This window comes from Ammospiza caudacuta, chromosome Z (genome assembly GCF_027887145.1).
Source record: "Ammospiza caudacuta isolate bAmmCau1 chromosome Z, bAmmCau1.pri, whole genome shotgun sequence".
Taxonomy (NCBI): Eukaryota; Metazoa; Chordata; class Aves; order Passeriformes; family Passerellidae; genus Ammospiza; species Ammospiza caudacuta.
The window spans coordinates 29,946,482-29,970,159 of NC_080632.1; the positions used below are offsets into that span (position 1 = coordinate 29,946,482).

Here is a 23,678-nt window from a genome sequence, read left to right on the forward strand (position 1 = left end):
ATATCAGCCACCACAAGCTCCAGAAAAGTAGTAGTAAATTTCTGCTTGTATATTCTGCTTGTAACTATTCAAAAAAATGTTGCTTTAAAAGTAAAATCACTGTGGTCTTCACCAGTAAAGTTCAGGAGTTATTCACTGATGGTAACCCCTTGCACTGCCCTGCTTCACTTGAAAGATGTCTTTCTAGTGGATTCTACCAAAACTGACGAGGACGAGCATAAAGGTTTTAGGAACAAACATGCTGCTAAATCTGGTGCAGTCTGGGGTGCCCAGCAGCCAGAAGGAAACTCCTTCTCTCTCCTCTCTGTACCCATCCTGCTATGTATTTCTTTTGACGAGGAAACCGCATGCCTCCAGTCTGGTGCCTTTCGCACCCTTCCTCCCCTCGAGAGCCCAGGTGGGAGCAGGGGGAGGAGGCAGGGGCTGCAGGAGACCCGCGGGCTCCGGTGTGCTATGCTGCTGGGGGGAGCGGCGGGGCGGGGTGAGCGGCGCGGGGCTCTCCCGTCCTTCCTTCCGTCCTTCCTTCCGTCCTTCCTCCAATCCTTCCTCCGTTTTTTCCCTAAAGTTTATTGTAAAGGGGCAACGCTCGCAGGCCGGTCACGTGACCCTGACAGGTCCTGCTTATTGAGATCCAGACCACCCACGTGGAGGACGATGGAGCTGCTTAATAGAAACAGGCAGGTAATTGTGAGGCTTTCCAGCACTCGGCAGACTGTCTGCAACCTAGGAGGGTTGTTTTTTTACGTTTTCAGTTTCTTCGGCGTAAACGGGGGGAAGGAAGGAGGGAAGGAAGGAAGCAGGGAGGGAGGGAGGGAGGGAGGGAAGTGGCGGAAGGAAGGAAGGAAGTGTCGGAAGGAAGTGTCGGAAGGAAGTGTCGGAAGGAAGTGTAGGAAGGAAGCGTCGGAAGGAAGGAAGTGTCGGAAGGAAGTGTAGGAAGGAAGTGTCGGAAGGAAGGAAGGAAGTGTCGGAAGGAAGGAAGTGTCGGAAGGAAGTGTCGGAAGGAAGGAAGTGTCGGAAGGAAGGAAGGAAGTGTCGGAAGGAAGGAAGTGTCGGAAGGAAGTGTCGGAAGGAAGTGTCGGAAGGAAGGAAGTGTCGGAAGGAAGTGTCGGAAGGAAGTGTCGGAAGGAAGGAAGGAAGGAAGTGTCGGAAGGAAGTGTCGGAAGGAAGTGTCGGAAGGAAGGAAGGAAGGAAGTGTCGGAAGGAAGTGTCGGAAGGAAGGAAGGAAGTGTCGGAAGGAAGTGTCGGAAGGAAGGAAGGAAGTGTCGGAAGGAAGTGTCGGAAGGAAGTGTCGGAAGAAAGTGTCGGAAGGAAGGAAGGAAGGAAGGAAGGAAGGAAGGAAGGAAGGAAGGAAGGAAGGAAGGAAGGAAGGAAGGAAGGAAGGAAGGAAGTGTCGGAAGGAAGGAAGGAAGGAAGGAAGGAAGGAAGGAAGGAAGGAAGGAAGGAAGGAAGGAAGTGTCGGAAGGAAGGAAGTGTCGGAAGGAAGTGTCGGAAGGAAGTGTCGGAAGGAAGTGTCGGAAGGAAGGAAGGAAGGAAGGAAGGAAGGAAGGAAGGAAGGAAGGAAGGAAGGAAGGAAGGAAGGAAGTGTCGGAAGGAAGGAAGGAAGTGTCGGAAGGAAGTGTCGGAAGGAAGTGTCGGAAGGAAGGAAGTGTCGGAAGGAAGGAAGGAAGGAAGGAAGGAAGGAAGGAAGGAAGGAAGGAAGTGTCGGAAGGAAGTGTCGGAAGGAAGTGTCGGAAGGAAGGAAGTGTCGGAAGGAAGTGTCGGAAGGAAGGAAGGAAGGAAGGAAGGAAGGAAGGAAGGAAGGAAGGAAGTGTCGGAAGGAAGTGTCGGAAGGAAGTGTCGGAAGGAAGTGTCGGAAGGAAGGAAGGAAGTGTCGGAAGGAAGGAAGGAAGTGTCGGAAGGAAGGAAGTGTCGGAAGGAAGGAAGGAAGGAAGGAAGGAAGGAAGGAAGGAAGGAAGGAAGGAAGTGTCGGAAGGAAGTGTCGGAAGGAAGTGTCGGAAGGAAGGAAGGAAGTGTCGGAAGGAAGTGTCGGAAGGAAGGAAGTGTCGGAAGGAAGGAAGTGTCGGAAGGAAGGAAGTGTCGGAAGGAAGGAAGGAAGGAAGGAAGTGTCGGAAGGAAGGAAGGAAGGAAGTGTCGGAAGGAAGGAAGTGTCGGAAGGAAGGAAGTGTCGGAAGGAAGGAAGTGTCGGAAGGAAGGAAGGAAGGAAGTGTCGGAAGGAAGGAAGTGTCGGAAGGAAGGAAGGAAGGAAGGAAGGAAGGAAGGAAGGAAGGAAGGAAGGAAGGAAGGAAGGAAGGAAGGAAGGAAGGAAGGAAGGAAGGAAGGAAGGAAGGAAGGAAGGAAGGAAGGAAGGAAGGAAGGAAGGAAGGAAAAAGAAAAGGAAAGAAAAGGAAAGAAAAGAAAAGGAAAGAAAAGAAAAGAAAAGAAAAGAAAAGAAAAGAAAAGAAAAGAAAAGAAAAGAAAAGAAAAGAAAAGAAAAGAAAAGAAAAGAAAAGAAAAGAAAAGAAAAGAAAAGAAAAGAAAAGAAAAGAAAAGAAAAGAAAAGAAAAGAAAAGAAAAGAAAAGAAAAACGAAACGCACTGATGTTCCATTTAAGCCGTCAGTAGCAGTGAATGAGGACGCACGCAGACCTCCAGCATGGCTCGCCCCGAGCGGCTCCTGCCGGGGCAGCGATGGTACGTGCCTTCCCTTCGCAGGGCGGCAGCGGGGCCCGGCGGACAGGGCCCGGGCCCGGGGCGGTGTTGGAGGGGCTACACGGGCCTTCGCCGGGGCCCGGAGGGGGCGGGGGGATCCTCCCTCTCGCAGTCGGGGGCCGGGGCTATCGACCGGGCACCGGGTGCGGCCCGAGCGGGAACGCTAGTGCGGGGTACGGCGGCGGGATGTGACGGGGCTCGGTGTGGAGCAGGGGCTGCGGGGCTCGCCGGGGCTGCGGGGCTCCCCGGGGCCAGGCCAGCTCGCCCGGCTTGGCGCTGAGGTGGCTCAGAGCTGCGGTAGCTATGCGCGGGGGACAGGCCTCTGATGGGAGGCAGCTCCTGAGGTGACTGCGGTGCCGCAGAAGACGGCCGCCTCTGCATTTCGCACCTGTGTGAGCTCTGGTCAGAACAAGCTGCCTTGTGGGGAGCAGAAACTTCTCTGGGGCTAGGTTCTACAGGACAAGGGCCGCCTTAGGTTGAAGACAATAGTGGCTTCAGCCTCCGGCTTCAGGACTGGACCCCTCGTGTGGCTGGTACCGGCACCATCGGCACCGGTACAGCGCTGCTGTAATCGGTCTCGAGCGTGCTGTCCCACTGCTTCCAGGGACTGGAGAGGGGCGGATGTTCAGTGACAGATCTCAGCTCTCCGCTGCCTTAGCCCCACTCCGGGAGGTAGACCTGGGGGAGGCAAAAGCGCGGAGGGAAATGGGGAATCCTCTGGTATCGTCGGATGGTTTTAAAAGAAGTGTTGGAGCCAAAGTGGGTGTTTACAGCTCCTAACCAGATAGCCTTTACGACGAGCTAGAGAGAGTCTCGCCTTGTTTCAGCACCAGTCTCATAGATGTATCTAATTTCTGGTTACGGCTACTGGGGGCATTGTGTGTCTGAATTGTAACATGATATTTTATCTGGACAGCAGGTAGTGTTGTTTAGAAATATTAGGGCTGAGGAGGAAGGGGAGGAGAAGGAATCTTTTAAAATCTGTTTAATTTTAAGAGCCTGTGGATATAAAACTGGCAGCTCACTCTGAATTAAAATGTCTTAGGCTTCTGTGTTTTTATCCTTATTTCACACACACATGCACACGCACGCACACACTCACACACACACCTTTTATTTTGTTCTGCCTTTGCCACAGTGTATAAAGCCCTATTGAGACATGTAGGCGTGATGTGTAAACCGGATTAGCAGTATGAAAGAAAGACATACAATGAGCCTGAATTGTTTTACTTCCTTTTCATTTCTCACGCCTATATCTCTAATAAATTTGTTGCTCCAGCAGTGGATCAAAGAGATTGTGTCGTTCAGCTTTTTTTTTCTTCAAGGCCCGATGGCAGAGATCATGGAAGTGAATGCCCTGCTTTCTGGCACATGCAAAACTTGAGCTCTATCTTTACACAGACCCAGTGTTGTGCAGCCTGGCTAAAAAAGGTTCAGTGTAACTTTCCCCTCTCAATGCACATTAATGTCCTGCAAGTGGCGGGGCATTTTGCCAGGAAGAGAATCTGATTTGAAGACTACTTGGGTTTATAGAGGTAAAACCCCTCGTGGAATATGACAAAGTGTCCTAGGGCTGGGATGTCCTCGTGGTTTTGGACGGAGCAGGCTGTTCCTCCTTCCACTGTCTTCTCCAGCTCCCCGTGCGCTCTTCTCCTCTGGGAGTCCGCTGCTGTGCGGGAGGAGCTCAGAAGCTTCGGAGACTCCTCTGGAGGCACATTTCCCCGCAGCCCTCCGCAGAAGAAAATGCCAGCGCTCCTGGGTTGGTGCTGTAGATCCCTCATTTGCTCCTTTGTGGCGTGCAGAGCAGCTTTCCATTAAAGGAGATCAGGGGTAATTAGCCGCATTATTTTGACAAGTTAGCTCGAGCAGTTCCCTTTCTTCCAGGGCTGAGGAGGGGGAGAGGCCGCCCGCCTCCTTGCCCAGGCGCGGGCGCTGAGCGGCGGCGCTGCCCTGCGGAGCGGCTCCCGCTGCGCGCCGCCGCCCCCCGACGGCAGCCCCCGCCGGCCCGCTGGCCAGCACGGCTCTCCGAGTGCTCGAAAAGGAGAGGGAGGCTCAGGCCGCCCTGCAGACCCCAGTGACTGTGATCTTATGTCATAGCCAGAATCAGGTGTGCGGGCGGAGCACAGGGCCGGGGCAGACCTGTGCATTTGTGCGATGCAAAGCTGCGTGAGAGACAGAAATTTGAGGGAATAGAAAAAATCTGATTATTTTTCCACCAGTCGGTCTTCTCCCAGGACCAGCACTCTTGTAAACCGTACAAAAGAAACCCAAAGTGGCTGTGCTTAATTTCTGTCTTTATTAGGGTAATCAGATGCTCCAGCAGTGCAAATGTTTTTGGCGGGTGTCTGCAGATGAAAAGCAACCTGGAAAAGATGTGTTAAAGTAACATCACTGTAAATATCTGTTACCGACTGTTAATCTCTATTGGATTGATCCCTTACCTGGCTGGAGAAGTGCTCTGCAGTATCAGGGGTTATGAACACAAAGTGAATGTAAGTAAGAGACAGAGCATTATAAATGAAGCCACTACGACTACAGTCAGTGCTGAAATTCTTGTACACCAGCCTCGGCTGTCTAGGCATTGAAAGCTACATGTGTGTATAGTTGTAGATTGCAGCCCCTGTATAAAACGAGACAATTTCCAAGGCCTTCACCACATAGCACGTCCTAGATAAATCTGGGAGATCTCTCCGAGTTGCTGACGATGGAGGGTAGCCCTTGGTGCGGAAGAGCAGTTGCACAGTCAGGGCATGCATATCACAGTCGGCAGTGCTTACAAATGTTAATAAGGGCAGATTGATAAGGAACAACATTATTGCCAGGAATGTAGCAAGCAGGCATCAGCTATGAGGCAGACTGGGGGCAGCCATTGCTCTGACCACCCAAGTGGAGACTTTTACACTGACATTTCTTCCTTGAGGGAAAAAATACCCCAAACATACATACACACACCCATCCCAGACCAATTAGATCTCTTCAGTAATTAACCTCTTGTGTATGCTTAAAAAAAAAGTCTTTCCAGACCACAGGGAGAGAGGGGTGATTAAGACAATGCTTGTTAAATTTGAGTCTTCAGATAGAGTTTTGGAACCAGCAGTGAGAATGGGCTTTAGGCTACTGCGTGAAGACTAGCGGGCCGGAGGCCCTTAGGACAGTGCTGGGGCCTCCAGGTGCTTGAAAGGACACTCTTCCCTGGTTTTGGAGCCTACCAGGAGACTGAACGAAAATGCTTCTGCTTCTGAACCAATCCTTTCTTTCTCAATTCCCCTGCCCTGTTACCCAATCAGACACGGTGAGGGTGAGCACTTCCAGAAGCAGTGTCACATCACCTCCTAGCTAGATGGATGGTCAATTTCGCAAGTGGAAACTTGAATTGGAGGTGGCCGACTGCACCCCAGGAATAGGTTTCAGCCTCAAACAGAAAACAGCCTCCAGCGGCAACTGCTTCAGGTTTCCTTCTCCCATACGTATGCACCTATGTGCGCATGCATGACAGCTTGCTGCCCCTAGCAGCTTTCCTGGAGAGAGTCCTGTGCGAGGCACAGGACAGGGCCTTCACGGAGACAAGTTTCCCAGGGTGGGAAAAAAGGAGTTGGGATGAAATCAAAGGAAAAAGGGATCCCCTAGCCGGCGGGCCTGGCCCTTGAAAGGTCCTGACAGTTGCTGCCTTTGGGCAGTCTCACGGAGAAATCGGTGCGGTGCGGTGCGCAGCTCGCTCCCGCCGGCGGCCCCGGCACCCGGGACGCTGCCAGCCCGCGTTGCCGGCGCCGGGACGGCCCCGCTAAGGCGGTCGTTAGCCCGCCGAGGGGAAGAGGACGCTTGCAGTGACCAGGGGCTCAGGGGTTTTGCTCAGGACCACTGCCCCAGGTACACGCACGGCGGGGCTGAAGGGAGAGGTGAACAGTGCTGGCGGGCTTGTCGAGCCGGGCACGGCACCGGGCAGGGGCTGCACGGGGTTCTCTTCTCACCTCGGCTCCCCACGCCCCTCTCTTCTTCGCCGCATTTCTCCAACCCGCCCTGCCGCTCCCGAACAGTTTACAGCCGCGCTCCTCCGCGGGCGCGCAGCAGCCGTCCCGCAGGAAGGCAGCCCCCCAGGGCACCTCCCCGGCCGGGCCACGGACAGAGGGAAGGGCTGCCGGCTGCCCCCCGCCCCGGTACCCGTGCGTGTCCGCCACGGCCCGTAGCTGCCCCGCGGGGAGCCGCGCTGCGGGCCGGGGCCCGAGCTCGGGGCTGGGGGGGACGCGCGCAGCTCTAGAGGCAGCAATTAATGGCTGATTCTCAATGGAGGGAGACGCGGAGAAGCGGTGCCAAAAAAGTAAACAATCGCATGTAGTTCGAGAAATGTTTAGCGCGGCCAGGAAGGCTGCGTTTCATGGACTTTTACACTAAAAACATTAGAATTGGCTTTCCTCAGGTTTCAGTTAAAGAATGAGTCCTAAGTTGAAACAGCTAGCTACCGCGCGGCTTTAAATCCCTTAAGTGTCAAATTTTCATTGTGTTTTTCTAACTGGACGGAGTGGTTTTCTTGCAAGGAACTAAGTCTCCTCTTTAGTTAAAAAGAGAGGAGGAGAAAAATCTGGCACTTTCTACCGCAATATCCACCACCCTGTCATTATTCCTGCAAGCCTGGGAATTCAGCTCGGACCTCCCAGTATTTGTTGCAGCTCGAGGCCAAGGTGCCTCTAAAAGGATTTTCTTTTAAGGCCTTTAGAAATCGTTTAATGCTGCTTTTTTTTTTCGTTTCCCTCTCTTTTTCTTAAAAGGGAAAAAATGTATTTCTGTATGTCCCTGGCGAGAAAGTTCCGCGCGTGTATTTGCAAGCATCCCGGACGGGAGTCGGGGGAGGGGAGTAAGGGGAGGGGGGAGTAACGCTCATGAAAAGAAAACGAAGAAGAAAGAGGGAGAAGGCATTCCTTAATGGAAGTATTGCATGCAAAGAAGACTGGATCTCTTTAAGGCTCCCCCTGAAGCTGGAGATGCACACACAAGGGTTGCCGGCCTGGGTGGTCTCTCTACTTTGGTGAGCTGTTGCTAAGCAGCTAATAATAGTCATGTTTGCTGAGTAATTTCTGCCCTCCCCGAGCCAATCACCTCGCAGAAACCCAAGCCATCTGACAGCCCCGGGGGCGGGCCCTCAGCCCCTTTTTTTTTCCCTCCCTCTCTCGCTCTCTCTCCACTCATACTCCCCCCACCTCCCCCCCCCCACCCCTCCTCCTCCTCCTCCTCTTTATCCAAATGGAGAGAGTCCTTTTTTTCTTCTCCATCTCATCTCTGGAGCCGAGGGGCTGCAGCTCGGTGCTGCCGCGCACACACCGGGGGAGAGCGCCAGGCAGCCGCCCGCCCGCCGCCGCCGCGGCGGGGCCAACCGCGGAACCGCGCCGGCCCCGCGGCCCGCGGGAAGCACCCCGGCCCTGAAGCAGAATGGTGCAGCGCGGCGAGGCAGCCCAGCAGCAGCAGGAGCAGCCGCGGCCCGCCGCGCCGCCGCCCCGCCGCCGCCGCTGAGCGCCGTCGCGGACAGCGGCTTCCCCGAGGCAGCGGAGGCCGGCCGGAGTAGGCGATTTCAACGGGAGCGGAGGATAGCGCGGCGGCGGCCGGGGGATCCCGGGGGTCGCGCCCGCCCGTCCGCTCGCCCTCGCCGGGCGCGGGGAGCGGCCGCCTGCAGCTCGGGGTCCGCGCGCGATGTGGCAATGGGAGGCGCGGGGAGCGACTCGGCCGGAGCGGCCGCGGCGGCAGCCGCCGCCCCGCGCCCCGCGTGAGGCGGCCGCGCCGCAGCAGCCCCAGCAGCAGCCCCGGCGGCGGCCCCGGCGGCAGCCCCGGCGGCAGCAGCCCCCGCAGCAGCAGCAGCCCGCGGCCCGCAACGCCGCCAGCCCCCCGCGGCCCCGCCGCACCCCCGGGGCCCCGGGCCCCGCCGCGGCAGCGCCAGCGGCAGCTCTCCCGTCCCGCCGGCGGCGGCAACATGGCCTCGGCCGGTAACGCGTCGGAGCCGGAGACCAGCAGCAGCGCGGGCGGCGGAGGCCACCCCGGCCGGGCGCGGAGAAACGGCGGCGGGAGGCGGCGAAGGACTGGAGGGAATCGGCGCGCCGCGGTGCCCGACCGGGAGTATCTGCAGCGACCAAGCTACTGCGATGCGGCTTTCGCCTTGGAGCGGATTTCAAAGGTGCATTCAATCTCTCACTCTTTTTTCCAGAGATACACGCTAGTGGTAGTGCTGCTTTTTCCGCGGGGGAGGAGGAGGGAGGTGGTGTGTTTTCTCGCGGGGGTGGAAGGAGGAGATGGAAACGAAACGGCCACCAATAAAATGCTGGGAAAAAGAGAGGGACGTCTGTGACTCTTCAGTGCGGGAGAGAGTGCCCTCCTTCCCTCCCTGCTCGCCTGTGCCTGCCCTGGTGCGTGCCTGTGCTGCGGAGCACTTCTCCTCCTAAACTTCCGAAATAGCCTCTGCACGGTCCCGGCCTCCCCATGGCTAACCCCAGGCCCGCTCTCCCGCTCCCCCTCTCTCTCTCCGCTTCCTTTCTGCTTCTCCATCCCCTCGCAGCGCCCTGCGATCTCGGCAACACCCGCTCCCGGCCGGAACGGGAGAAACCGGCCGGCTTCTTGGCAGAACTGGGGCTTTTGTGAAGTTTTCCGCTGAGAGCCGAGACGGCGGGTGCCCTGGGAGAACGGGGTCCCCCAGCAAAGAAGGCAGCGGTTCTCTCCCTTGCCCAGCAGCCGGAGGGGGAGCGAGGGCCATAAACAAATTGCCACCTTAACCCTGCCGCGCCGGTCCCCGCGGAGGACTGGAGGTGCCGGGCGGGGCGGGGGGACAGCCCCGGCCGCCAATCTCCGCTGGCCAAAAAATGTTCAAAGTAAACAATCTCCAAAAGCTGCCTTGCTGCAGGGATGGTTTCACTTCAGGGAGCGGATTTCTAGGCTTTGTAAGAAGAGGGAAAGGAGGAGGAAAAAAAAATCCATGTGGCTGCCCTCTTCCGTTCACAAATATTGTCGTAACTTACAGATGGCTGCTCTACTTCCTAATTCAGATCACACAGCGTCTCCAAACTCTATGGAAATGAATTACTGCAGATGTTGCAGCGCTGCTCACCACGTGGGTCTTGCCTCAGCACCAAGCCCCTGCTAGGAGCTGGGAATGGGGGAAATGGCCAGTGCTGCCCACTGTCTGTCACACAATCCCCCCCCCCGCCTCTACTCCCAGCCATTCTGGGGTTCCAAGGAGAACAGGAAAAGGGACTTGTCTTTCTTGTGGCTGTTGAGGTTTGTCAGAAGTGGTTCCTTCTTCCCTGGAGCTACAGGTCTCTTTGCAGCCTGAGCTGGTGGCGACGCCTCGGGCAAGAGATGAGTATGGTGGTGGCCGGCACAGGCGAGGGCCCGGGGGCCGACGCAGTGTTGTTACCCCCAAACTCGCGTGTAGGCCTGGGGCAAGGATGGCTGACAGCAGGTATATCTTGTCCCTGTGTGCGTGCTCGAGGGTGGCTGCTCGGCAAGGCCGCGGGGCAGGGGCCCTGCTGGAAGGATGCCTGTTTGAGCTGTTGACGGCGCTCCGTCCTTCCTCCGGGGACTGCGCCCCGAGAGCCGCGAGCTGTCCGGCTCGGAGCAGGGCTGGGGGGCTCCCCCTACTTCTGCGGCTGCGGCAGCCCGCAACTACTGACCTCTTCTTGCTTTGCAGGGGAAGGCGACGGGACGGAAAGCGCCGCTGTGGCTGCGAGCAAAGTTTCAGAGACTGTTGTTTAAACTGGGCTGTTACATTCAGAAAAACTGCGGGAAGTTTTTGGTTGTCGGCCTCCTGATATTTGGGGCTTTCGCTGTAGGATTAAGGGCAGCTAATCTCGAGACCAACGTGGAGGAGCTGTGGGTGGAAGGTAAGTCCGGGGGGGGTGCCCCTGTTTTCTGCTGGCGTCCCTGCCCGGCCGGCTGGAGCGGCCCGGGGCCGCTCTGCATGCCCGTGAGGAGCGGCCGCCGACGGGGAGGGCGGGCGGCTCTCGGGGCGGGAGGCGGGCCCTGAGCTGGGGCGCGCAGCCCCGGGCGGCGCGTACCACTACTCCGCTCGTGGGGGGCAGCGGCGGCCAGGCCGTGCACTCGACGGGGGGCCGCCGGGACAGCCCGTCTCCAGCGCCCAGCGCCCTCGCCTGTGCCCCGGCTCGCAGTGCGGGCGAGTTGCGGGCGGCGCGTTTTCATGTCCCCGCCGGCGGCGGGAAGCGGCGGCGCTGCCGGGAGGCGCCCCCTCCGCCATTTTGGGAGTGCGCGCGGCCGCGGCGGGGGAGGGGCGGGCGGCGCGGCGGGGCGGGAGCCTGTGTGTGGTCCTGGCCTTGGACAGGTTTCAGCTGTGGGGAGCGCGGGGCGCAGCGCTGGAAAAAAAAAAAAAAAAAAAAAAAAAGGAAAACAGGAGAGGGAGAAGAGGGAGAGAACGAAAAAAAACCAAAAAACAAAAAACCCCAAACAAAAACCACAACCACGAAAGAAAGGCAGAAAGGTAGCCGAGGGGAAGGGGAGCCCGGAGTGGGGCAGCCTGCCGGGTGGCGCGCCCCGCGCTGAGTGCCATGGCACCAGGCTGCCGCGAGTTTGGAGTTTAGGTGTAGTCCTTATAGGTGTTTTTTTTCTTAGCTTTTTTTCTTCTTTCTCTCGTTTTCTTTACTGTTTTAGTGTTTTGTTTCCCCACCGTCCCTTTTTCTTTTTTCTGTGGAGGAAAGTACTGTTTATTAAGGATCACGTTCCCCCGCTAGCTGCTGGGTGGACGTGGAAACAGAGTTCCTTGTCTCTAGCAATTACTACTCTAGGTTTATGTCAAAGTAGCTTGCAGCAGTATTTGGCTTATAAAAGTTAATATGAGAGGCTGCATAAATAATAATTTCTAAATAGCTCTCTGTATGTGCATGTGTGGAAAAGCTAAGGCTGAGTGCAAACAAAGTCGGTGCCTGTTCTGAAGGTGGTCTGTCCTGCCCGAGGTGAATTAGAGCGTATAGGGTCGGAGTCCACCCTTGCAGATGACAGCCGCATTGGGGTCAGGATTGGATTCGCCAGTCATTTAGTAGGTGTTGGTTTTTTCTGTTGTGGAAAGTAGTGATCTTTTTTTTGGTCCGTGTAGAGTAGTCCAGGAGCTCAAAGTATGAGGAGATCTGCTGCCAGCAGTTCTGCCTGAGAAACAGAACAAGGCACTGCTGGGTCCCATCTGTAGGCAGAGACATGCCATCAGAGTTTGCACTGATCACTAACTACAGTACCTTAAATACTAATGGGAATGACTATGAATCTTGTTTTCCTTCGCTGTTAATTTTTCCTCCAAATACGCTGTGAGGTTGTTGTGGAGAGGTTTCTTTTGTCAATTTGTTTCTGCTTTTCTGTGTTAGATAGATAATACGTGATTGCAGCTCCATCCCACACGCTCTGGTGACATTTATTATCCTGATCTTACTGGTGTTCGCTTGCTTGGAATGGTGATCCTATTCAATTAGTGCCACCTGCTTTTTGTATTCTTGTAATTCCAAGAAACTACTTGCTGATGATGCCTCAGTGACTGGCCTGTCAGTGAAAATACAATTCTCAAGGGGAAAAAATAGGATTTGCAAAATAGTTGCTACACTGGTTTCTTCTCATGTCATTATTGTTATGGGGAAGAAGTGAGGGGAAGTCCTTAGTATAGAATCTAGTGGAAATTGATCTCTGCAATTTTTATTGACAATATGAATTCATAAAGCAGCTAGTTTGACAGTGTTGACGTATTTTCATACCTATTTAGTTTAGTTTTTTCATTGAAAAGAAATTAAAACTCTGCATTTAAAAACCCTTGCATTTCAAAACTAACCAGCAAAAGCTAGCAGATTAACGTGAAGTAAAACATGGATTAAATTTAATTTTGTTTCTAGTTTTCCCATTCTAGCACTACATGACGGTCCACAGAAAAGAGCTTGTTATAATGTGCTTTCTTGGTAGAAGCTCTGTAAATGTTCTGCTCATGAATCGGGGTGTTGTACAATTAAACCTAACAGATAGCAGTTGCATATTTTTATTGCTAAGCTACAAACAGGAGTACAAGTTGAGAGTTTGAGATGGAACAGATAGCATGGAGAATGCCTTTCTTCCTAAGCAGAAGCGCAAAGCAGCACCAAACTTCTTCTGCACTTACGTGGAGCTGGTCCTAACAGCTTTAAAGTACCTTCCATGGAGGTTGGTACAGTAAGGGACTCTTTAGGTCAAGATTTCTTAGTGAAGAAGCAGTGGCTGAATTGTCCTGTTTATTAAAACAGCTGTCTCACTTTACCTTTCGTTTATTGAGTGTTTGGATGAACTAGGCAGTGCTGGCCAAATATGGAATCATAGAATTGTTTAAGTTGGAAAAGATTCGTAATATCATCAAATCCAACTGCTAAGCCAGTACCATTATGTTCACCACTGAACCATGTCTTTAAATGTCACATCTAAACACCTTTCAAATACCTCTAGGGATGGTAGTTCAGAGGTGGCCTCTTCCAGTGCTTAACAGTCCTTTCTGTGAAGAAATTTTTTGCTATCCAATCTAAACCTTTCCTGGAGCAACTTGAGACCATTACCTCTCATCCTGTCACTTGTTGCCTACATGCTCCATTCAGGTAGCTGTAGAGAGGGATGAAGTCATCCCAAGGGTGCACTTCTCCAGGCTAAATTACCCCGGCTCCCTCAGCTGCTCCTCATAGGACTTGTGCTCCATTGCCCTTCTCTGGACTTGCTCCAGCCCCTTCATGTCTTTCTTGTAGTGAGGGGCCAAAACTGAGCACCGAATTTGAGGTGTGGCCTCACCAGTGCTGAGTACAGAGGGACAATCACTGCCCTGCTCCTGCTGGCCACACTATTGCTGATCCAGGCCAGGATGCCATTGGCCTTCTTGGCCACCTGGGCACAGCTGGCTCATGTTCAGCCTCCCCTGGTCCATTTCTTGGGATAGCTTTCCAGCCACTCTTCCCCCAAGCCTGTAGTCCTGCCTGGAGCTGTTGAGACTTAAGGACAGGACCTGACACTTCATGTTGTAGAATGTAGTATGAGCCTCATACCATTGGCTTTGACCCATCAATCCAGCTTGTCCAGGTCCCTCTGGAGAACTTTCCTGTCCTCCTGTAGATCAACACTCCCATCCAGCTTGGTGATATCTGGGAACTGACTGAGGGGGCATTTGAACTGCTCATCCAAATAATTGATAAACATTTAAAAAAGGACTTGTCCTGTTGCTGAGCCCTGGAGAGCCCCTCCAGTGTCTGGCCACCAGCTGAAAGTAACTCTCTCTGGGCCCTGCCTTCCAGCCAGTTTTTAACCCAGCAAACAGTGTACCTATCCAAACCATGAGCAGCCAGTATTACCAGAACAATGCCGTAGGAAACAGTGTTAAAGGCATTATTAAAGTTCAGGTAAACACTCTCCATAGCCTTTCCCTCATCCACTAAGTTGTAGAAGAAGGTAAGATTGGTCAGGGAGCATCCTGCCTTTCCCAACTGCATTACAGCTAGGCCTGATCCCTGGACTATCTTGAATGTGCTGTGTAGATTTATAGGTTACTTGAAACATACTTCAAGAAACAGTTTTGATTTGCTACTGAAATTGTTTACAGTTATTATTGCTGAATAAATTGGCAGTATTTAAAAAGACAAATTTGATATGGTCTGTTTCTGAATACCATGGAACATAATACAGCACTGAAATTTGCTGGAAGTAAACGGTTGCTTTAAAACCATAACAGAATTAACCATCAAACAGTGAAGTGAACTTGGAATGTGGATGGTCTTAAAACTCATTCAAAGTTAAATGACTAGTAGTCTGAGCCTGCAGCAGCTATGGTTGAAATATTTACATGAGTTTAGAAACTCACCTTGTAGGTAAACTTTCCAAGAGAGAACTTCAAAACATCATTCTTTCAGATTTTCTCTAGTAGTCTTCCTCCTTCAGAATTTATGCTAGCATTCTTGGCCTTCTCTGTGCCTCCTGATACCAAAGTGGCTTTCCTCTCAGCTTGTTTCTTGCTACTAAGTGTTGTAGAGTAGCTTTTTGTTTTTTGGGGTTTCTTTTTAAATATAGTACTCTTCTGGCTGGTGTTCAGAATGCTTCAGTTATTACACTGTGTCCCACAGTGGCTCCATCTATGTTGCTGTCTTGTAGAGTTGCTCTCAGTCATATTTGCCTAGGACATACACCTGTATCTTTTCAGCACATGAACAAATCTCTGTTCATGTGCATACTTTGCTGCTGGTGGTGGGGGGAAGGGGTTGTCTGCCAGGGCAGACTAATTCTGGACTGGCATTTTAATGGCAGTTCTGTTATTCAGCTCGAGTTGAACTGCTGTATGTGGGTGTCCATGCATTCTGGAGTTGCGGAGACTGTTTAGCATCTTTATACATTGTACACACAGAGAGGAAAAAAAAGAGCTTTGCATTGATTTCCTCAGTGACTGAATTTTGTTGGACACAGATGCGCTTTTAGAATCCTCCATTCATAGCTAGCGAGTGCTCTGGATGGAAAAGAAATCATGCTCATAACTGGATACGTTTATGTGCGACCACTCTAAATAGGCAGTCTAAGATCCAGTGTGTCAGCAGCAGTCACACATGTAAATTCACAGCCTCTGCTGCTGAAAGAAGGTAGTTTTGTGGCTCCAGTGAAGGTTCTGTTAAATGAAGCTTGAAATTTGGCTACTGCAATGCCTTAAATGATGTTAATTGGAGCAGCTTATAATGGGGGAGATGGTCTACTCTTGTGCTTTGGTATTTCATTTCATGTCATCATTGTCTTGGGATTTTTTTCTCCTCACTTTTTTTCATTAGCTTTCTTCCTTAGGTGGCCAAAGATCATGCTGTTCTTCCCTTCCTTTTTTGTTTTCTTAGCTGAAGCTCAGTCAAGCTATTCCCTCCTTAAGTAGCCCTCTTCACAAAGCTTTGTGAAGCTTTGTGAGCTTGAACTGAGCTCTAACATGCAGAGCTCCTTCTTTAAGCCAGTTTGAAGGAAGAGGGTAGATGATACAGATAGGTAGGACATCTTGCAGACAATGCCTCAGAAGCTGCATACTTCAGTTCAGGTATGTGGAATAAAGTGAGTATGTTCAAATGGTAAGTGCATTAGGATTGAGTGTGTACAGCAGAAATACTTTGTAAGTCAAGATTTGGGATATGTGTATTATTTCCTTTCTCTCTTAAGGGACAAAAATCAGGTTGCTTTATTGTACTTATGGCTGATCCTTCTTAAAATATGTTAATCTACCCCGGCAATTTACAAATGAGGTGAATGAGGAAAGTCTGCAAATGATGCAGGAACCAGTATTATTTCCGTAGATTCTCAGTTTTCTTAACTCAGCGAGATTAAGTGCAGGTGGAAAGTTATTCTTAAGTTCTGCCTAAAGGCACCAGTTAACTTTACGCTAGTGTTCTTTGGAGAAACAAAAAAGAGTAGTAAGGGAACAGATCTGCATTAATTTGTTCTTTCAAGGAGACAAATTTATGTAAGTGGGCTGAAGTAACATGGTTTGTTTGAGTACAGTTAGCAGGACTTAACACAGTCAAGTGTAATTCCTTTCTCCCACAAACATATGCATTTGTGGACAGCAGCAGGGAAGATGTTTTAGATGTGCTTGCACCTGTATCACCTGTGGCACAGTATAGAAGAAGTTACAGAAGTTACTCTGCTCTTCGGTCTGTCACAATGGTTGTTGGCAAGCTCTGTGGCAGTCAAGATGTTGTCTCTGATCACATCACCAACTTCATTTGTTTCCTTTGAATCAGGTAACTTAAGAGCTTACTTATCCTCGAATGTTGTCTTACACTATGTTGCGTTCCTCAGCGAATATTGAAAGTTCATTGGAAGGTGTTCATGTGGAAAATTTCCAAGCCACTATTTTGTCTGACTTCAGTACGATTATTTATTACATCTCTTTTTTTTTTACATGATAGCTGAAGGATGGTCATCTGAGCAACGTGTTTATTTGTTTACTGATGAAGCACAAAAGTGTTTCCATCCATGCCACTGTTTTTAAAAGGAACATAAAATTCTAATATTTACATAATATTTGTGGATAAAAACATCAGGGTGTTATGTTCCTTTGAATTTGAACTCCCTCTGCAAGTTGTTAGGAAAAGATGTTTAAAGGTTTTACTTATACATATATTTAATTGATTGTCAGCTTTCAAGAGCCTGCTATTAAATTCAAAATCAGTGGAGACCTCTGTTAAGTTCCATCTTGACAGGCATCCACATCATTGCTAGGAGTTGGTGTTCCTTGATGAAAAGCTTGTACATGAAAAAATTCCTGCAATTTTAGGTTCAGTACCTAAAATTTCTCTTTTGTCTGTAAGAGTCTTAATAAAGGTATTGCCTTTAATAAAGAGCCTTAATAAAGGTATTGACCATTCTTTGGTCAGTAAAAAGGTAGAGGGTGAAATCCTGAATTCACTGAATGTGGTGACAGAACTTGGGATGACTCTAGCGTGACCAGGCCATACCCATGTACAAAGCCAGAGCAGACTAAGTGTGCCCATATTTTAGCCTCTTCAGGGAAAGGGAAGAGAAGCTCCTCCTGTAGAATTGGCACCCCTCTAAGCTGTAAGTGCATTATTGCATGGTTCCTTCTCCCTTTCAGACATCAGAGGCATTTAATTTACTCAAGGCTGGAGAAAATTCATCTTCACTGTTATTTCCAAACTTAACAGTATTGCCAATGCCCTGCTAGAATGTGCCCTAAAGATCATTGTTTGGAAAGATCAGTTTTTTTCTCTGTTGGAATGTGTATTTAAAGAGGGCGGCACCTGGGCTGTGCCATTGTCCTCCTCTTCTGAGCTTGTGCTCTGGGGATTTTGCTGCTTATGAGTGGGGTTTGAAGGCATTTCTGTAGCTCTGGACAGCTTGCAGATTTTGGTACAGAAGTCCTGGAGTGAAATAGAATGGTTGAAAGCAACATTGCTTTATTGTTGTTCCCCATGCTGCTGTTGCTGAGCAGGAACAGGGAAGTGTAGGCAAGCAAAAGACCTAAATCTGCTGTAGGGCTGGCTGCTACTCAAGTTGTGGATGTGGTGGTGAGTGTTTTGGGCCCTACTTACTACCAGCTGTTGCCACCTGCCAAGTGGCCTGGTTTTATGTTTATTTGCTTGTTTTTGTGGAGAAGTGGCCTTCCTTCCTCATTATTCATCAGCAGCCAGTGGGTTCAGAAAAGAATGAACTCTAGAAGCCATGGATGCTCAAGCTTGCTTTGAGTATAGAATGCATTAAGGTAAACCTGAGCTGCTCACCCTGAATCTGTCTATTTTCATGATTTTTTTTCTTTTTTTCATGGCAAGAGGTGGTCCAAGCCCTATCATTACATAATATTTTCGATATTTCCCCAGAAAGTCATAATATGATGTAGTGTATGCATGTAACTGTTCTTGACCACTCAACAAATTTAAAGGCTGTTACATCCAAGTGAATGTTGCACTTACACTTGACTGGTAGGAGGCTCCAAAATATGACAGCTTCCAGATGTATGAACCAACTGATCCCTTTATTTAGATTATGTAGCACAGCTGATGCCTAGATTAGTGCTGGCTGGACAAAGCTATGGGAGATTTGTCTGGTTTCCATAATGCCATGTTTATATTTCAGTTGGATTTTTCCTTAAAAACTGACCTCCCTATGACCTGTTGGGGCTGTGTCCACTAGGATGCTGGTTTTGATGTGTTTGCAACTGCTTTTCTTTTGGTGTCTAATGGAACAGGTTCTCATTTTCACACTGTTGGATTGTTATGCACAATCTTTTTAATTTAACTGTGAATTACCTGCTTTAACATATAACCACTCTGGTAAAACCATGCTTGTAAAGTTCTTTGCCCCACAGCTAGCTTTTTTTCTGATTGGTTAAAAACAGCATTTTGGTTATAGATTTTGTCAGACTGTTACTTGTCAGGTATCTTCTTCTGTATACAGAATAAAGTCCAATTGTTTGCACAGTGCTTTTTCTGTTTACAGATGATGTAGATGGTGGTGTGTGTGTAGGTGGCTCTAGCTGTTCTATTTCAGAGTTCAGCAGGATCTGAAGTGCAGAATTTTATCAAGAAGTTCACTCTTCTTTGTATATACTATACAGTTATATCTGTTTTCTCAGCCATCCTTATTTTCTTCAGTATTTGTCTTATTTTTCTTCAGTATTTCAGGCTTTGGTTCTTTTAATTTCTCAGATTTCTGCTGCCTTGTAACATGCAGGAAGTGAGTTACTCTTCCAGGGAAAACCTGGAGAAATCAGTAAAACTTCTTAAGGTCTGCATGACAGTTCTACTATAAGAATGTAGTCACCTATCAGAGTTCAGAAAAGTAAATATGTGCAGCATTCACTAATACTTAAGAAACCATAAAATTTTCTGCCTTGTTCTGTTGATGCTTTGCTGGAGTGGCAGATTCCCAAGACGGTGCCTCATGACAGAAAACTCTATGCTTTAAAGTGTCATATCTGTGCTGAGAATGTGTGCCATGTTATAATGGCCCCTTCATTTCTGTGTCCATGGATTAAGGAGAATGTGAAAATATTTTACTCCAGTTTTGCATAATCTGTGCTATTTCATTATCCACTCAGATTGTGCCAAATATGACTGATGAATACCATATACAATGAATTATGTTCACCCTTGCTCTTAATTGAGTTACTTTTGATTTGGAGTAGTTTTTTACTGTACAGTACTGTATAATAGATAGAATGGAGTTGAAAGGAGTAGTTATTAATTCAGAATTTAAAAAAAAAATTCTTTATTCTTTTTTTATTGTGTAAACTTTGTTTCATATCTGTAAATACAATTTACTCGTTCTTGGTTTTGTTCTGTTATTTTCATTTACTATCACCTCAGTTACTATAAACAGACTGATTTTGGCAGCAGTAGCAGTTTCATGAGGTAAAAAGTTCTTTATGGAAACTGCTGACCGTATACATGTTTTGATGTATGGAGAATTTTAATTTTGGTTTTTAGAATGAATGTCTTGGCTTTAACTTCTGCTTGGTTTTGGAAAACTTAGTTATTTCAGTGCTTGAGCAAAATATACAAGAGGTAAGGGAATGAAGAAAACCATAACCTGATTCTTTCTGCAAAGGTGCTGCTTCTTTAGAGAATTGTACTGAACTTCATTTCAGCTGCAAATATACAAGTAATCATTGTGTATTTGAAACATCTGTATTTTGCTCATGTGCAAGCACATGTGCAGTGTTGTACACTCGGATTACCTGAAGCTCAGTCATTAGACTGTAATACAGTCTTCTTTTATTAATAGTAAGATAAATTATAAGAAACAGTCTTCTCTTGTTTACCAGTATGATGCATTTCTGCCTTTCAGTCAGTAATCAAAAGTTAAGTGCAGCAAACTAGAAATGAGCACTGTTGAGTCAAGTTGTATGATTTTTTTCTCCCCTGTTAAATCATTGCTTGAGGGCTTTTGGCCCCTAGCTCAGGAATCCTGCCCAAAAATGCCAGATGTATTACACAGTCAAGTATTGCAATGTAAATAGTGTTCTGTGCCATGAGAGCCGGGTGGTCCATCTCCTAGTCAAAAAAAAAAAAAAAAAAAAAAAGGGCAGAAAAAGGAAAATCCGCATGCTCTGAAATAAACAGTAGTTGTAGTGTTATTTCTGGTTTTGGCTGCACAACCAGTGTTTTGGAGCTGAAAGAACACAGATAAATTAGTGCTTTGGACTAGCAGAGAACTGAAACTGAGATGCTAGAAAGCAAGATGTGTCTTGGCTGAGGGTCTATAGTGTAGTCAGGCAGGCAATGTAATAAGTAAAATATTAAAGTACAGGCCATTGCTGACAGGCAAAGTGTATTACTTTACCTTATTGTGAGCAGCAATCCCTTGCATGTGGAAGCAGAGTGGACAAAGGATGGGAAGCTGGGAAGGCACAGACATAGGGATCTTCTTGACCTCATGCTGTGAATGGGTATGTTATTGGACCTTCTGAGCATAAACATTGCTGAGTTGTTCTTGTTTTTAGTTAAATCCCTTGGCTGTATATTAACAATGACTTACCTTCCAGTGTATTTACCTTATTCAGATGCGGTAGTGGATTTAGAAGGTTTATTTGCACATTTTTCTATTTTGTGTATGAACATGCCGTTTCATAACATTTAAAACTTGTTGAAAAAAAGATTTCACAAATCTAACGTGAAAGGAAATTGCCAAGGGTAATGTCATAATCAGATTTACATTTTGGTTATCTGGGAAATCTGTGAACTACCATAGCTTCCTTGGGTGTGTGCAGAGGAGAGGTGGGTTATAGGAACTTACTTGGGTGATAAACCATATTTAAATAGCTTCAGGAATGTAATCCCAATGCAGATCTTGGTGTAGTCTCCTCAGTATGATTCTCAGTAGAATGATGAGATTTAGGAACTCAATTAAACATCTCCCTTCCTGCTGACACTAAGCATTAAAAAAACCCTTATTCATTACAACTTAATTTTTTTTTTTTATGTTACCGTTTCTGTAATGGTAAAAAAAGTACTTAAAGAAGATACTTTATTGTACCGGTTCTTCTGGTGAGTATCTCCTGGGCATTTTTCTTATTTGCCTCTCATCATGGGCCTTATTCTGATTTCATTTACAACTGTCTTCTCTAAGTTTTCAAAGGGTTCCCATAGTCAGAAGAGAAGCGAAGCCCTAGCTGTTTAGAAGCTGATGCTGTTTAAGCAGTAGATAAAAAAAAATGTAATATTCTAGTGGAAATTATTAAGATCAAGAAACAAAACCTGAAACATGTTTAGTATGACTTCCAACTGTAGATAAAAGATAGCAACTTGAGAGAATTGTGAGCAGATGTAAATATCTATTAAACTGTTCTTTCTAGAGATTTGGGGAAATAGGATGACCTTTTTCTTCTTTTTTCTGTTTTTTTTTTTTTTTTTTTTTTAATAGGCTACAGTTTCACATGGCTTGCAAAAGAAATCTTTCTCCCTTTTTGTTTCCCACACCAATTGATTTATCATTTTGCTTGCAAGCAGACTTAGAATGTTAGGGCAGGAACACACTCACTTTTTTCTCGTAACTTTTTTGTTGCGGACCGAAACCAGTTGACTTGAATAAATTTTTCTGTGGTCTGAATGAAGCCAGCAACGTGGAAAAATCTTGCCATTCAGAGCCGTCTGAATGTACATTTCAGCCACACAGTAAGCTGTATTGGTAGGCAGTGGACTGCTAAATACAACCATTTTTCGCAGCAGAGAGTTAGACAGGTGATTAGCATAATTAGCACAGAGTAGGCTATACATATGGTAATGTTAAGTGTGTAAATGCCAGCTGCGGTGTAAAATTTATGTCAGGGGTCGACAGGGCTGTGCGAAAGTATTGTGTTACAGCTGCAGGTCAAAGCCTCCATTGCTTTAGCCCCTTTTCTCTTGTCGGTGAATGCGCTAAACAGAAGAGAAAGACAGAAATATAACAGATAAGGCTTTGAACAGCCTGGTTCTGTGCAAGAGGGGACTTCTCTTAAACCACGCGCCCCCCCCCCCCAAACTCCCCCAAAACTACACATGCAAAACAAAAGTCCTGCTCTTTCATTATAGATTTTATTTTGCATCATGCTAGCTATAAAAGTGTTGCAGTCTTTGAGTGATGTCATTACGATGGGATGAGGGGAATCTTGCTGGGGGGGAGATAGGGGAAGTAAAAGGTGGGTAATTATGCTTTAAAGAGCAAAAACAAACAAAAAACCCTTTTACTTCACCTTGTCCTTTCTTCAATCCAACCTTTTTTTTTTTTTTTATGTCTCTGTTACTTACTGCAGTTGGGGGGTAGGAATTAAATAGTCTTGAAGGTGACAGCATTAAATGTAATAAAATCTCAACAGTGCAACAATCTTGGAGCTGCATGACTGGTTTTAAACTAAGTGCCAGAAGTTCCTCTGTGGTTTTTGTGTGTGGGTTGCTACACTTATTCCCCAGGTTCCTCCCACCTCCTAAACCACTAAATTCTTTATAAATTAAAAATGACTAGTACAGGTTTCTTGTTTTAAAGGAATGCAGCGTTGAAGAGTAACATCTTTTTAAGCATTCGAGGGGGAAATCGGTATCTTTTTGTTGCTGTAAACTGTTCATTCATATATTTCACTTGCAATTTCCTCCTTCCCCCCCCCCCCCCCCCCCCCCCCGGTCCAACCCACCCACCCCCCCCTTTTGTATTTTTTTGTAGCCGGCTATAAGGAGTGGTGGTGTTGACAGAATATAGTTCACACCACACTGACCTTGTGATGAAACTTCCTCACAGCCGCAGGGGGTCCTTATGAATCGGCCCCTAATCCAGCTAATCCCGCTCGCAACAAAATCGTGAAAGTGGCTCCCAGCGATGTGTGTTTCCCTGCGCAGATGCCGCGGGAAGGAGCGGCGTTGGGAACGCAGCAGCGCGGCGGGGCCCGAGGGTGCGCTCGGGGCAGGGCTGTGGCTGCCGGCCCGGGGCTGCCGGCTCCGCTCCTCGCGCCCCAACCTTGGAGCTGCCGCTCGAGGTCCGGAGGGAGCGCGGAGCCCCGCGCCGGGCTCCGTAGTGACAAGCCACCAGCACGGTCACGGTGGCCCGAAGCAGAAAATAAAAGCCATGCTGAGGGGTGTGCTTAGCCATTTGTTTGGCTTTTTTTCCCGACCTTTCCTGCTTCAGCATAAACCTGGCCATATGGTTGCGCGCTCGGAGTGTCTGACGGGAATGTCGGAGTGCATCCCGCACAAAGTGAGACGCACTCTGTCCTGCTCGCTGTCAATGGCGAGCGAGCGATGAAAAATAGGCCTCCTGACAGATGCAGCACGGCCTCGGGAGCTGGTGGCCAGTAAGAAATATCGAGGTGGGGGAAGCTGTGACAGGCAGCAGGTTCGGTGCTGGGGGAGCGCTGACCTGACCTGATTGTGTCCAACAGTGAGAGCAGTTCTGCTTCAGTGCAAAGCCATTCAGAAGGAAGCTGCTTAGGCAACAACAGATGGTACAGCAAGCAGCTGGTAGGGAAACCTTGAAAGGAGCTGTACCCTGTGTTGTAACATGTTCATTCCTTTCATTTTT

The 23,678-nt window shown here is 48.7% G+C and overlaps 1 protein-coding gene across 1 annotated transcript in view; it reads left to right on the top strand.

Annotated features, from left to right (window-relative positions):
- The first annotated feature begins 8,643 nt into the window (after positions 1–8,643).
- Positions 8,644–23,678, top strand: part of PTCH1 (patched 1) — a 63,901-nt gene continuing 48,866 nt past the window's right edge. Inside the window, exons 1-2 of the mRNA XM_058823774.1 lie at positions 8,644–8,844; positions 10,351–10,543. Of these exons, the coding sequence (XP_058679757.1) occupies positions 8,644–8,844; positions 10,351–10,543 (394 nt within the window). The remainder of the gene's footprint in view (positions 8,845–10,350; positions 10,544–23,678) is intronic.